The sequence below is a fragment of the Anneissia japonica genome, unplaced genomic scaffold (genome assembly GCF_011630105.1).
Source record: "Anneissia japonica isolate Jap-2015-1 unplaced genomic scaffold, ASM1163010v1 scaffold1374_len1023071_cov147, whole genome shotgun sequence".
NCBI classification, from domain to species: Eukaryota; Metazoa; Echinodermata; class Crinoidea; order Comatulida; family Comatulidae; genus Anneissia; species Anneissia japonica.
Genome location: NW_022728671.1, coordinates 1,017,729 through 1,032,036, shown reverse-complemented (window position 1 = coordinate 1,032,036; position 14,308 = coordinate 1,017,729). Strand labels below are relative to the sequence as shown.

The 14,308-nt window shown below is 33.2% G+C and overlaps 1 protein-coding gene across 1 annotated transcript; it reads right to left on the bottom strand.

Annotated features, from left to right (window-relative positions):
* Positions 1–8,823: 8,823 nt before the first annotated feature.
* On the bottom strand, positions 8,824–10,241 carry LOC117114496 (putative nuclease HARBI1). The gene is made up of 2 exons (XM_033258165.1): positions 10,141–10,241; positions 8,824–9,826 (listed from the first exon to the last, which is right to left on the bottom strand). The coding sequence occupies exon 2, from the start codon at positions 9,754–9,756 to the stop codon at positions 9,061–9,063; it is 696 nt and encodes a 231-aa protein (XP_033114056.1). The 5' UTR covers positions 9,757–9,826; positions 10,141–10,241; the 3' UTR covers positions 8,824–9,060.
* Positions 10,242–14,308: the final 4,067 nt, after the last annotated feature.

Genomic DNA, 14,308 nt, shown 5'->3' with positions numbered 1-14,308 from the left:
CTTATATATTTCTTTATCAATTCTGTTTTTAATTTAAAGTAGTTTAAGATCATACCCTGGACCTCAGGGAAGAACAGTGTACTAATACTGACTGAGTATCCAGAATAAAGAAAGATTTCTATCTATCTATTTTTAAAAGGCTGGATTGGCTCTGATTTGTTTAAAGAAATGGTACACATATAATTGAAAGTTTGATACTATCAAATTCAAGTTTAAGACTTTTGCAGTTCGTTTTGACTCAGTTACAATATTCTATGGAAGGGAAGCCACATTCTGTTGTCAGTTTACCGAGCTATGCTGATCATATAAAGTCATTATTGCTATACATTTGACTGCTTGTTTTTAATGTGTTTTTCAGGTTGGCAGTGAAGAGTATAGAAAATATAGGAAGCTCAGGAAATTTGAAAAAAAAGATGGTAAATTTTAAATAACACCCTTCCTACTAATCTACATTTCCTGTTTTTTAAACATATCTACTATGCTTTACCATACAACTATTTATTTTCCTCTCTTAATATTATTCAATTTAATTCACTTTCAACATTGATTTTCACTCTTTCAAAAAGCGTAATAAAATCGGATGTTATTGAAACATAAAATTAAGAAGATAAAAATAAAATTAAAATGGTCAAGGAACGATAGGAACATTTTTAAGTCTGTCACTCTCGCCCACATTACATACATATCCATACACTTGAATCAATAAAAAATGATGCATAATAATGCATAACAAAGTTGCATTAATTTTAAACATATTGTAAACTATCCAGTTATGTAAAATCTTCTTGTGGAGTAAAATAAAAATGGTTTTTAAAGTACTACAGTTTTTATTGCTTTTATACTGTTTACTATGATGAAATATCTAATCCCTATGCTACTTTATTGATTATTCAACTTCTACAGATTCATTTGTGATGTCAAAATTTTCTGATTACTTAAGCGAAACTCTTGCTATGCCAAAAAAACATGCTAATCAAGTTTGTAGAGAAATCCAGCATATTTGGAAATCAGCTGGAATGAATGAAGACAGCAATCAAATAAGTGATTTGATTGCACCGGAAATCTTAAAAAGGTAAGAAATAAAATTATCTTTAAATTTGAAAACCTTTTCATTATGTAAGCTGTTATGGATTTTGTAGAATGAATGTCATTGTGTACATTTTTTACTTCGGGGTGGGGGCCGTATTAGCATTTTTATGCTACATAGTCATTAGGCTATTTAAAAAAATGTCAAATCAATACCAGTTTAGTGAATTTTTATTTCATTTTATGGTTATACTTCTTTATTCACAAAATTTAATGTTTCAGTGCTGTAACAAAACTTCAAATGACAATGTCAGGTTCAACTATTCAACATTATCTGTGTTCATTTACAAAATTGGTTGAATATATTTGTAGTAGTGAGAGAATTTCTGCATCGAAACTGAACAAATGCCGTGATGCGACCAGAAGCCTCTCAAAATCATTACGAAGAAAAGTTCAGATGGAACATCAACTGAAGCACAGTGAAATTTCTGTTAATTTTATTGTCATGTATTTCATTATTACTATTTATTGTTTTATTAATTTATTATTTTATTAGTTTTATTATTTTTAATATTACTGAATAGGGATATTATTTTTTATTTATTTATTTTTTGCCAATGATGTGCATATTTAAATTTTATTTCAACAACATAATTTGTGTTTTCTAAAGCAGAAGTCCAACATCAATTCTCATTATGGCAATGAAGAAAGCCCTATGAGCTGTTTTACAAGCATACTTTAAAAGACTAATATGTTTTTATTACTACTGTAAGTATTATTATCATTATTATTATTATTATTATTATTATCATTATTACTATTATTATTACTATTTTGTTTAGTATTTCTAATTTTTTGTTACAAATGTTAGGTAGATATTCTGTATTTTACATGATGCATATTCGTTTTGATGTTATATATTATGCTGTTGAACCATATTTTGAAATTCAAATAAACTGTTAAGTAAGGTTGCTATAAAACCTTATTTTCATATAAGACCAGTGGCATGCACAAAAGAGGATGTGGGCCATGGTACCTAGTCGGTGAAAAAAATCAGGCAAAAATACAGAGTCGGGCAAGTTGAGAAATTTGGTTGAGATGCAGGGATTGGTGTTTGGGGAAAAATATGATTTGTGGATATATAATTTGTAAGAAGATTACTAATAATATATTTGAGCATAAAACAGTCATTTTTAAGGCAGGCCCCTGGTCCCCATGCATTCGCGGTCATACGCTTGGTGCACACATGCAGTCAGGCGAATTTCATATTGTCTCCACCCCCTACAGATTAGGAATTCATCTGCATGCTGCTATATAAGACCCATGTAGAATCTTTGCATATGTTTATTTAAACTAAATGTCAAGTTTTTAACAAATTTAGTAACTGGCAAATAGAAAATAACTGAGTATTGAGTTATGTCTGAATGTTTATATTTCTATATATATTTTTCATCAAAGTTGACCTAATATCTGCAGAAGAGCAACAAATGTATCTTGAAAGATCGGCAGATAGCATTAAGAAAGTAGAAGGTAACTGTACTTCTATAAAAAGTTTTTATTTTTACTCTTAATCTTTGCCAAATTAATATGTGAATTTTATTAAAATATAATATTTTTTATTATCCCTTTCAGACAAAAATCTTCAGTGGGCAGCTAATGAAACAAATTATTTTTTCTCTCTACAGTATTTTTTACAATATAACTCCATAACTATCTTGTAGTATATAGAATACTACCATCCACATTAATCAGTCAGTGTATTTTATAGTTTATTGAAGACTACCATCCACATTAATCAGTCAATGTATTTTATAGTTTATAGAATACTACCATCCACATAATCAGTCACTGTATTTTATAGTTTATTGAATACTATCATCCACATTAATCAGTCAGTGCATTTTATAGTTTATTGAATACTACCATCCACATTAATCAGTCAATGTATTTTATAGTTTATAGAATGCTACCATCCACACTAATCAATGTATTTTATAGTTTATAGAATACTACCATCCACATTAATCAGTCAATGTATTTTATAGTTTACTGAATATTACCATCCACATTAGTCAGTGCACTTTATAGTTTAAAGAATACTACCATCCACATTAATCAGTCAATGTATATTATAGGTTATTGAATACTACCATCCACATTAATCAGTCAATGTATTTTATAGTTTATAGAATACTACCATCCATATTAATCAGTCATGTATTTTATAGTTTATAGAATGCTACCATCCATACTAATCAGACATTTTGCCAAGAACATCTTTGGATGGACACTGGCGAATTACAAATGTTAATTATATGATTCTGCCACCCAGAAACATCCAGCCCCCACCTGTTCGTTAATCAAACTGGTAATCCAGTTCGATGCGCACAGGAGATGACGAGGCACTGGGAGGCAGTGACTGGATATTGCCGCGCCATAAATCCAACTAGCCTGAGAAAGGCAGCAGCAACTTATGTAAGTGAACTTGTTTGATGTTTCAAATCTACACAACTTACACGACAAAGATCCTGATAATGATGTTTTTACGCATTTGACATTGACATTTAAATGATGCAGTCCCTAGCTATTGTCAATCTAAACTGTCAATAAGCAGTTAACTAGCAAGCAATCACCATCCTAATTTTCAAATTATTATTTCTATAACCTTTGAAAGATTTCTGTATCTAAATTTCTGTATTTAAATGATTAGCGTTCCTACAACTTCAAATTAAGCTTATGAATCAAATACTAATACTGAATGTTTTACTACCTAAATGATAAGTGAGCATCAAGGATTATTGAGTATCCTTGCCCCTTGTGACATTTTGTATTGGTCAAGTTTGCCACGAAATATGCAGTCAAACTATGTAGTAAAAAATAAGTGTGACCAAAATATATCTGGATTTTTTTTTTGTGATACCATTAAAGCTAATGGAGATAGATTTTAAAAATTTTTTTTAACATTCTAACTAACTGTATTGATGAGATTTGACAAATCGTTATCTTTATTAGTCTTGGGGTCACTGTGGGGAAAGTGATAGGGTGGTAGTAGCTGACCACATGGCCCACAGATTAGCAACACAAGAAGCCTACTATAAAGCAGTGCAAACTGACAAAAATGCTGTGCGTGCCCACATTCTGATTGAGGCAAACAGGGCAAAAGAAGCAGAAAAGGTAAAAATTTCAAGTGGTTATTATTTTTACATATTATCTGCATCATAATACAATTTTTAAATTATTTAAGGATAATGATGTTCATGATGTGATTCAAGAGAACTGGCTAAATATTTAAACAGATCATTTTCCAAATCCAGAAAAGGATGGTTGTAGTTATAACACAACATGAACTCCAATGCTTTTAATGTGCACAATCATATTGTCCTACAATTTATTCAGTCATTGCCACAGTACATTTTTAGCGCTGCATCTTTAGGTTATTACCAACAGGAGAAAAATGTTAAGAATTATTTACAGCGGAAGCATATGTTTCTATCAAATTGGAAAATGTGGACAAAAACAGTGGTTGTGTTCATGAAGAATAGTCAGCATGTGCAAGTACCACATGTATTTGTACATTATTTTTTCAACATGCCTTTTTTTTTTAAATAATTTTCTCATGTGGTGTTTTCTATTATCACAGTTTATTAAATATATATATGCAAAGGTAAAAGTAGGTGATAACCATAACTGTCAGTGTCACTGTGCTGAATAGAATATGGGTGTGGTGTGCTATTACTGTAGCAGCTTCAGTGAAGTGCTTTGTAACTTCATCAAAATAATTTAATATGGTAATACCTCAATTATTTCTAACATCCAAATAATTTAACTCAACCAGTTTTGTAGTTTCGCCCACCCTAATCACTCAATCTAATATGTATTTGTAGAATGTTACCAATGATGCTAGTGGAGTATCTGTTTTTATGTGATACCATATACTTAGTCTTTTGTAGTTTATAGAATGCTACCATCTATTTCATCTGTTTTGTGGTTTGTAGAATGCACTACCATCCAACTAAATCTCTTTGTAGTTTAGTCAAATAATACCATGCATTCTAACCACTCAATCTATTGATTCATAGAATGCAACCATAGCTCATCGGCAGTGCAATGTCGGCGGTTTCAATGACATCATGACTTATTAAATCTGTTTTTTTGCTTGTAGAATATTAATATGCATGCTAATTACTAAATCTGTTTTGTAGTTTGTAGAAATATTTCATGCACTTAATGACGTCTGTGTAGTAGTTATTGCTAACATTCAAATATATTAACTCAATCAATCAATTTCATTCACCATAATCACTACTCTGCTGTCTAGCTTGTAGAATATTACTGTGCATGCTCATCACTTAATCTGTTTGGTAGTTTGTAGAATGCTACAGTACCATGTACCCTAATCACTCATTCTGCTTTAAAATTTGTAGAGTGCCATAGCTCAGTGACATGTACTGCATGTCCGAGGGCTGGAGCTGAAATCCCAATGGAGCAACTTTTTATCATATTTCACAATAACATCATGCCTAAGTAAATCTGTTTTGCAGCTTTTACTGTGATGCTAATCACTCAATTTATTTTGTAACTTGTAAAATTTTGCTATGTCTGCTAATCATTAATTTTGTTTCGTAGTTTGTAGAATGCTACTGTATCATCCACCTTAATCACTTGATCTGTTTTGTAAATGCAACTGTACCGTGAACCCTAATCACTACCATCCAACCAGTATTATTACACAATTTATATATCACATCGCAGTCTGTTTCACATAATATTGAATGCTAACATAGCTCAAAATGTTGTGATTAATAGAATACTGTTTGGCGGGTTATTTCAAGGCACTAAAGAAGTACAGAATTGTACTATTAAAAAATACATCTGTAAAGGCCCTGTCACATCTGTTCAGGTTCCAGTTCAGGTTCCAGTTCCGGTACCGGTTAAGAAATCGGACTTCTATTCTTACAACACTGAAGGCGTATTCTATTCACATATAATCCGATCCGGTGGCCGTTGACCGGCTCTGGCATCCGGCAACCAGATCGAATCGGTCTTGGAGAGATTTTTTCGGATCGGATTCGAAACCTGAAGACATAAATCGGCTTCTCTTTTTTCCCGACTAGAGCCATTCTCACCATCTTGTATATCGGACATGGCGATAACACTTCCTCCGAAGTAGAATGATGATGATTTAGAAGCTATATTTTACTTGAAATACAACTGAATTCAATTTTGTATGAAAAATGCTCGAATGAATACAAAAACGATGTAAAGAAGGCTGAAGTGTTTTCAGCAATTGGTGCCAAGTTTGGCACGAAAGCTTACATTTCTCACACGAAAGTTACTATTCTATAGGCTAGGCTAGGCCTCTCTATGCCTAGCCTAGATAAGGGCAATCCGAGCTGTCGTCATGACTCTATAGCCTATGTATATAGGCCTAATGCTAGCGTCCCATGGCATATGCTTTAGGTGGGTCTGGGGTAGGCCTAGGCTATTATAATAATAAGCTTTATTTCAACACGGAAACTTGGCTCAACTAGCAGTTGTTTTTCTGCAAGGCCGTGTATAAGGCACAAATTTTACAGTATAGAAAAATAATAACTACAACACTTTGTAAAATTGTTATGCCCTAACTCCTAAGTAAGGGGCTAAGCTGATACTGGGCTACCCTACTAGGCCTAGTAGTAGTAGGCCTGGCCCTAGGCCACACAAAACGGCAATAATTAGGCCTATGGCCTCTACTACTAGCCTAGACCTAGGGGCCTAGGCCTATAACGATTATAATTATAATTATTTACAAGTACCAATTCTTCTCCATTAATTAGAAAATTAGCAGAAAAGTGTTGCTGTTGGTTCTCTGTTTTTGAAAACTCATTCCTTTTTACTATAGCCTAGGCCCTAGGCCTATACTGGCATGGTTATTTAAAAAAGGCTAGGTTAGGCTAGTGTTTTAGAAAATCATGATTCACATTTATATTATTAGGTATAAGTTAATTTTTTTTTATTAATAATGAAATTATATTTTTATAGGCTCCATTATAGGCTCGAGGTCTGTTATTAAATTATCAAAGAATTTGATCTGGTCTTGTCTGGTTAATATACTCTACGCATGGTTGGCTATTATTTTGGCTTATTTTAAATAAATACATTGTATAATTAATATTATTAAACGTAAATTTAAATTACCTCTACCTAAACCTGAATGTAATAAAACAGTTTATTTCATAAAGGAGCATTTGATTGTTGAAAATGCTTCAACACTGCATTTATTTTAACAAAATGCCATACAGAATTTGCAGCCTATTTTTTGCAATATAAAGTTTTGTTTATTTTCTATTGTTTTTTTTTTTTGCAAATTTATTTGTCTAATTTAATTGTTTCATGATTTTTTTTGTATATTGTTATAAAATTGAATTGTGGAAATAAACATTGAACATTGAACATTTATAACAGTATTTTGTAGGGTAGGTATAGCAATATTTAAAAATCTTTTGTTGTTTGTAATCAAATTGTAACTTGTATATTTATCTTTAGGTGATCAAGTAAAAGCAAAGTTCAACCACATGAGAGACAGCTACCGAAAAAATTTAGAAAAGATTCGAAAATCAACACGTAGTGGAGCAACTCCAGTTTTTAATACCTAATTTACAACCCAGAAAGTAAGTACGATTGATTTTTTTTTACTTATCAATTGTTAATAGTGATAATATTTTTACTTAATAAGAAAAGATTAAAAATTAAAGTATAATCCTTGTGTGTTTGATGCAGGAGCTATAGCAACATCCAAGAGTGTTCCCCTGCAACAGAGATATTGTCCAAAATGTGCAATCCAGATGAGGAGGCCAATGCTCAAATTTAACTATATCCAGAATCAAATGATGATGACCTATATGATACCACAGAGGAAGTGATAGAAAACACAGGTAAAAATGAACAATGTAATTAAACTGTTCCCTGGTAGGCCCCCAGCAGAATCAAGTGCTGGTGCGCCCCCCCCCCCCACCGGAAGCTAGAGCCTTTTATTAGATTAGAGGACTAATTCAATTGATTAAAGAGTGAATTTCACCAGTTTATGAAAAATAAAGTAGAGAAACATGAAAAGTAAAAGCTAACCTTCATTTTATTGAAATGTGCTAGAAGGATTCATAACATAGGTATCAAAGTTTACAGCTGAAATTTAGGGGTGGGGCCGAGCTTGCCTTTAAATCCACTGGTTTAATATATTAATTTAGTATTTACTCCAGCCTCTTGGCACCACTGAATGTACAGTATAAAAAATAATACTGTAATTTATCTTTGTTTTTTTTTTCAGAGCATTTGCCAACAAAGAAGTTAAAAATCAGCACTCCTTCATCATCAACAAGAAAAAGAAAATCAGATGGCGATAATATAAATGAACGCAACAATAAACCTTGAACGCAACAAAAAAAGAAAATCAATGGATTCTGGTAGTGACAAACTAAAATCATTCTTCCTTATGACGTATGAAACCGTGAAGGAATTTCCAGCTCCTAAACATGAAAGAAATTGTTGCAAAACACATGTAAACCTTTTTAGCAAACACTTAGCAACTTGCCAGTTTAATTTACAACAGAAGCCTCTTTTGAAATAGGTCACTCTAGAGGGTGCAATATGGTCCATAAATATTGATGCTTTTGCATGAATTGGCACAATATTTTAAAAGTGATAAATTTGACTTTTGTCAGTTTTGGCCTTTCTTATATTTGACACACATGACTGTAATGATTTGAAAAATATAACAATACACTGTAGAAATAATGTAAATCACAATGTTTATAAAATAAGTATGTACCGGCAGTCATTTCAAAATGTGTCTAGAAGTGTCATTTTTAGCAGTTTTAAGTACTGATGGACTTATTCTCCCCAAAACAATGCTTTCTTTGCCATGCCACCTTGCCTGCATCTGAAATAAGGTACTTGGCAAACCTGTTGCGAATTTCAATTGCATCCCGTGATCCATGGAAACCTTTTTTCTCCAAATTGGATAACCCTTCGCAGTGATTTAATATAGCCTTTGGGTTTTCAATATGTATTGCGTTGAGTAGCTCTCTCAACCGTGCTTGTTTTCTTTAGGAAGTTGTGAAGAACACAAGTTGCTTTAATTACGTGATCGATATTTTTTGGTGAAAGGTTAATTATGCGAAAGAAAATTATGAAGCGCGCACAGAGTTGCCCAAAGGCATTTTCTGATATTCTCCTTCCTCTAGAGTGCCTATAATTGCAGATCCTCTTTTGATCTGTCAATTCCTTGCCAGGAAAAGGTCTCATCATTGTTAAGTTTAAGGGGAAAGCCTCATCCCCTAAAATGACATGGGGCATTTCACCCAACTCTGGAGCATTCGATAAACATTTCGGGCCAGGAAATTTAATTTTACCATTATCTCTTGCCTCAGCTAAAGCGCTTCTTGCAAAAATACCGCCATCACTTGCTGACCCATAATTGCCAACATCAATATAGGTAAAACAATAGTTGGCATCTACTAAGGCCAAAAGCACAATTGAAAAATGACCTTTGTAGCAAAAATACTGGGAACCACTATTGTTAGGTGCTTTGATATGAACATGCTTCCCATCTACTGCTCCTAGAGCATTAGGGTAGTTCCAATGCATATGAAATTTTCTTGACAACTGCATCCATTCTTCAGCAGAAGATGGCATTGCCATGTAAATACCACTTAGTCTCTTCCATATAGCTACACAAATTTCCACCGCAATCATCAAGACAGCTGATATGCCAATCCTGTAGTTATAATGAAATGACCCATATGAGTCACCTGTAGCTAGGTACCTAAAACAGAAAGAAAATAAAATTTATGATTTTAATAATACAATCAGTCAAACAGAATCTAGTCCTTTCCTAAATAGTGTGATACTATTTTCACAAAAAAAAAAAACATGTATTAGAAAAAAAGAGTAACAATAAAAAAGAAATGACAGCAGAACTTTTGAGAGTAACAATATATAATTTATTCTCTAGCATTTGTCCACACAGGGACACTTCACCAGGAGACTCTCTTAAAAGTTCTGCTGTCATTTCGTTTAAATGAAATCATGTTAGATTAAAATTGTGTGCATTCTATTATTGTTGGTTTTATATGTTACCTTAAACAGACAGATAAACGTTCTCTTGGAGTTATGGCTCTCCTGAATCTTGTATCTTGTCTGAATATATCAGCTTTGATCAAATCTAAAATAGTTTCAAATTGTTCTTCTGTCATTCTGAAGTAAGAAAAGTATTGGTCTTCTAAGGATTGTAAGTCATTTTTTATCAGAGAAACAAAATGGCCAATATTAGATCTTTTCTGATTTATGGGGTTAACCCAGAACGACCTCTTCTTTCGTTTTTTCCTTTGAAGTATCAGATTTACAATAACTTCATCTTCATCACTGCTACTTGAATCCATTGTTGTTGTTCTGTTGAGAATAATATAAGGTAAACAGAAAATATACATACCGTAACTATTCCTATGTGCACTGACAAGTATTAAAAATTGGTCTATAAAACTACCATGCCACGTAAATAAAATAATACTAATTTAATTAAAAGGACTATAAATTTACTATATCTAGTGTGCTTTATGATACCGCACCATAGTCAATTATTATGTATTGCATCAGGTATTCATATTACTTTTCTGAAGGAACCAAGAACTATAGACTATAAAATGTAGGTTACTAAGGCAGAGGTCAACGATCTCGCCATTGGTTGGCCTAGCCTAGGGCCTACTTACCGTGCACCTAAATCATAGGCCTAATATAAGATGTCTAATAAATTTTACTTATATAGAATATGTGTAAATAATACTAAACACTAAAGGAACTTACGAATGGTAGTATTTTCAAAACATAAACAATACATACAACTCGCGACGCAAGTTCATACATTGCGTAACGTCAGCGTGATCCGCGTCAACTAACCAAGTAAATTTTATATGATCAATTGGTATGTTCTTAAATTAATACTGTACAAAGTAAATGTAAAGTTAAAATATAATTCCTACTTTTTTCTCATATTTATTGTAAAATATACAATATACAGAAAGTATACATTAGTAATTCACTCAGTCACACAAAGCTTTTAATGTAGCTAGTTCATTGACATAATTTAGTGAAAGGAATATTAACTATTATTATTATTATTTTTAAACGATAATTATAGTGTTAAAAACTGATTTAAATACAATTAATGCTACCTAACACTCAGTCCTCTCCTGTTGCAGATTCGGCAAGATGGGACAGACTTTCAGGTAGGACTTTATAACATCATTGTAATGATAATAACCAGTACCATCGCTAGAATGGTATAGCGCCCCCATTGTTAAAAAGGGGGGCCTTTTGGGAGGTAAAAAAAAGAAAGAAAAAGAAAAAAATGATAGCCCACAACGCCTCAAATGTTATTTTCGGGCGTCTAGAACACAAAAATTTCGCGGGGGAATGCCCCCAGACCCCCTAGGTCATTGTTGTCTCGATCGGCCCAAATTTCGGTCCCCCCTTTCGGCCCCCCTTTTGGACATCTCTGGATCCGCCCCTGGTATTGATCATTTAGCGATGAGCTTTCTGTGTCAAATGGTATCATACTTAAGGGCAATTGCTACCTGATCCCTGAATCTTTGAGACAGGATATCCTCGACAAGCTACATGAAGCGCATCTTGGTACTACCAAAATGCAACTGCGAGCACGTACAGCAGTATTTTGGCCAAACATTAACAATGCCATACGAGCCAAAGCCGAGAGCTGTGACATTTGTCAACAATATGCACGACGTAAACAAAAAGAGCCAATAATCCAGCATGAAATACCTACCAGACCGTGGCAAAAGTTAGGAGTAGACTTGCTTGCCCTTGATGGTTCCAATTACCTCATTCTTTGCGATTATTACTCAAAGTTTCCAATCGTCAAAAATCTACGCAGCGGTACTACAGCTAAAACAGTCATCAACGTGTTAAGAGAAGTTTTTGCAGAACACGGTACCCCAGATGAAATTGTTAGCGATAATGGTCCGCAATTTGACTCCGACGAGTTTGAGCAATTTGCAGAAAGTTGGTGCATTACTCTCGTCAACACATCACCACGATATAGTCAATCAAATGGATTCATCGAACACCAAGTACAGACAGTAAAGAATACGCTAAAGAAAGCTACTGAATCTAAGGAAGACCCACAACGCGCTCTATTGATACTCAGTTCAACGCCTATCGACAGTAGACTCCCATCTCCTGCGGAAATCTTGAACCAAAGAGTCTACAAGTCGACCATGCCAATGCGAATCTCTGGCGGTCGTAGCGAAGTCGATAGCGCACTCGCTGATCGTCAAGCAACACAAAAACGCTATTATGATAAACACGCGAAACAGTCGCAAGCCCCAAAAGAGGGGGAAAGCGTTAGAATAATTAAGAATGAAGGGAACCTGCGACAGTGTTAAAGAAACGTAATGAGCCAAGATTGTACGATGTTGAATTGTCTGATGGATCTATCCTACGTAGAAGTAGTCGCCATATTAGGAAACCCGCGAGATTTGCAAACACAAATGATTCTTAAACATTATTGCATATTTGACTATGCTTGACTTTTGAACTGATAATCTAGACAAGTGAAAGTTTCTGTTATTTCTTGCCATTTTATTGCTATTAATCTTTTTAAAACACCCCATACTTTTAAAGTCAGAAGTCATTCAATGTTTATGTTTTGTTCCATATGCTCATGCCTAAATATATTCATAATTGAGTTATACCAGTTTGTTTCTAACCAAACCTGTATTGCAATAGTGACTGGGAATTTATCTTTCAGTAAAGGGGATGTAATGATAATAACCAGTACCATCGCTAGAATGGTATAGCGTCCCCATTGTTAATAAATCATTTAGTTTATGATAACCAGACGTTGTACGGCATGGCATGGTTAGTCAGTCATCATGAGTTTAGTTATTAAAGTACGTAGTTAAGCAGTTTACCCAGTTGTACTGTACTTCATTATCGTCATTATTCCCACCGAATATCGTTACAATCATTACTATAAATATGACCATGTTTTCCTACTGTATGTTCATTCATGTATGACACAAGAAAACACTCTATGATTTTACATTTATGAAAACTCTTCTGTAGGTTGTTTCAACAAGTTTGCAGAAAACCATATCTGATATGTTGGTAAGCAATAATAATTTTAAATTTCAAATATATTTTAATAAATTTTAGTAGTTTTAGTTTTTTTTACAAAAAAAGACATTAATCTATGTATTTGAAACTTAAATTACAGTACTGCACATAATAATGAAATAATACTTGCTTTTTTATTTCCTAGGCTTTGAATGAATACTTTTTTTTTTTGCTAGGCTCTGAATGACAAAGTTCCCCCACCACCACCCAAACCCCAAACTGTAAGTATTCCATGGAATATGAACTACTGTTGTCATTCCACTTGTCTAATTTTTTTGTCAGTACATTTAGTTTTTAACTACTTTTATATATCACATATACATTCTCTTACTTTTATATTTTTAACTATAATAGATTAACCAAAATGAAGCAAACAAGAATAGGACAACTGTACTTCAAAATCACGGTTATCCCATTATGTACTTATATTTTCAATATTTACAGCCAAAACCTTCAAAATATGGCCCGAAATCAAAATTTGAAGAAAATGAGAAGGTCATGAACTCCATTTGGGCCCTGTTTGGGGCCCAAATAATGGAAGGTCACGTGCCGAAAAAAGAAGTGAGTTTCTATCATTAAACTATATTAATGTTTTCTTCTTATACTATATCTTAGTGTAATGTTAAATCTGTATGTCCACATACACGGAACTTGCAACAATGGCGCAAGCATGCTGTTTGTAACTAACAGCGTACCTTCATTTTATGAATATTGAAGAAATTCTATTCATAGCTTTATAGGCAGAATTTATGCTAGCTGTAATGTGTTGTTTTTCAATTGTTCTTTACATCAACTTACTCCCTCTTTTTGATTATTGATGTTGTGCATGGTCAAATTATAATATTACAAATTCTAATTGTCTAGAAGTTCTTATGTTAGGTCAGATTTTGCTTTCAGTAGATATTAAGACTTCCGTTGATTTTATCTTAAGTTCTCTTGACTGGAAAAGACTCAATGTAAAGATGGAACGAACAGTTACTTTTAATGACGTTTAAATGTTTAAAAGGAAGTGCACGTCCATATTTATCATCAAAATATATATACAGCAACAGTCTCTATTCGAAATGCACTTGTAGCCAAACTCATAATAATTTGATGGTACCGTCTTGGAATA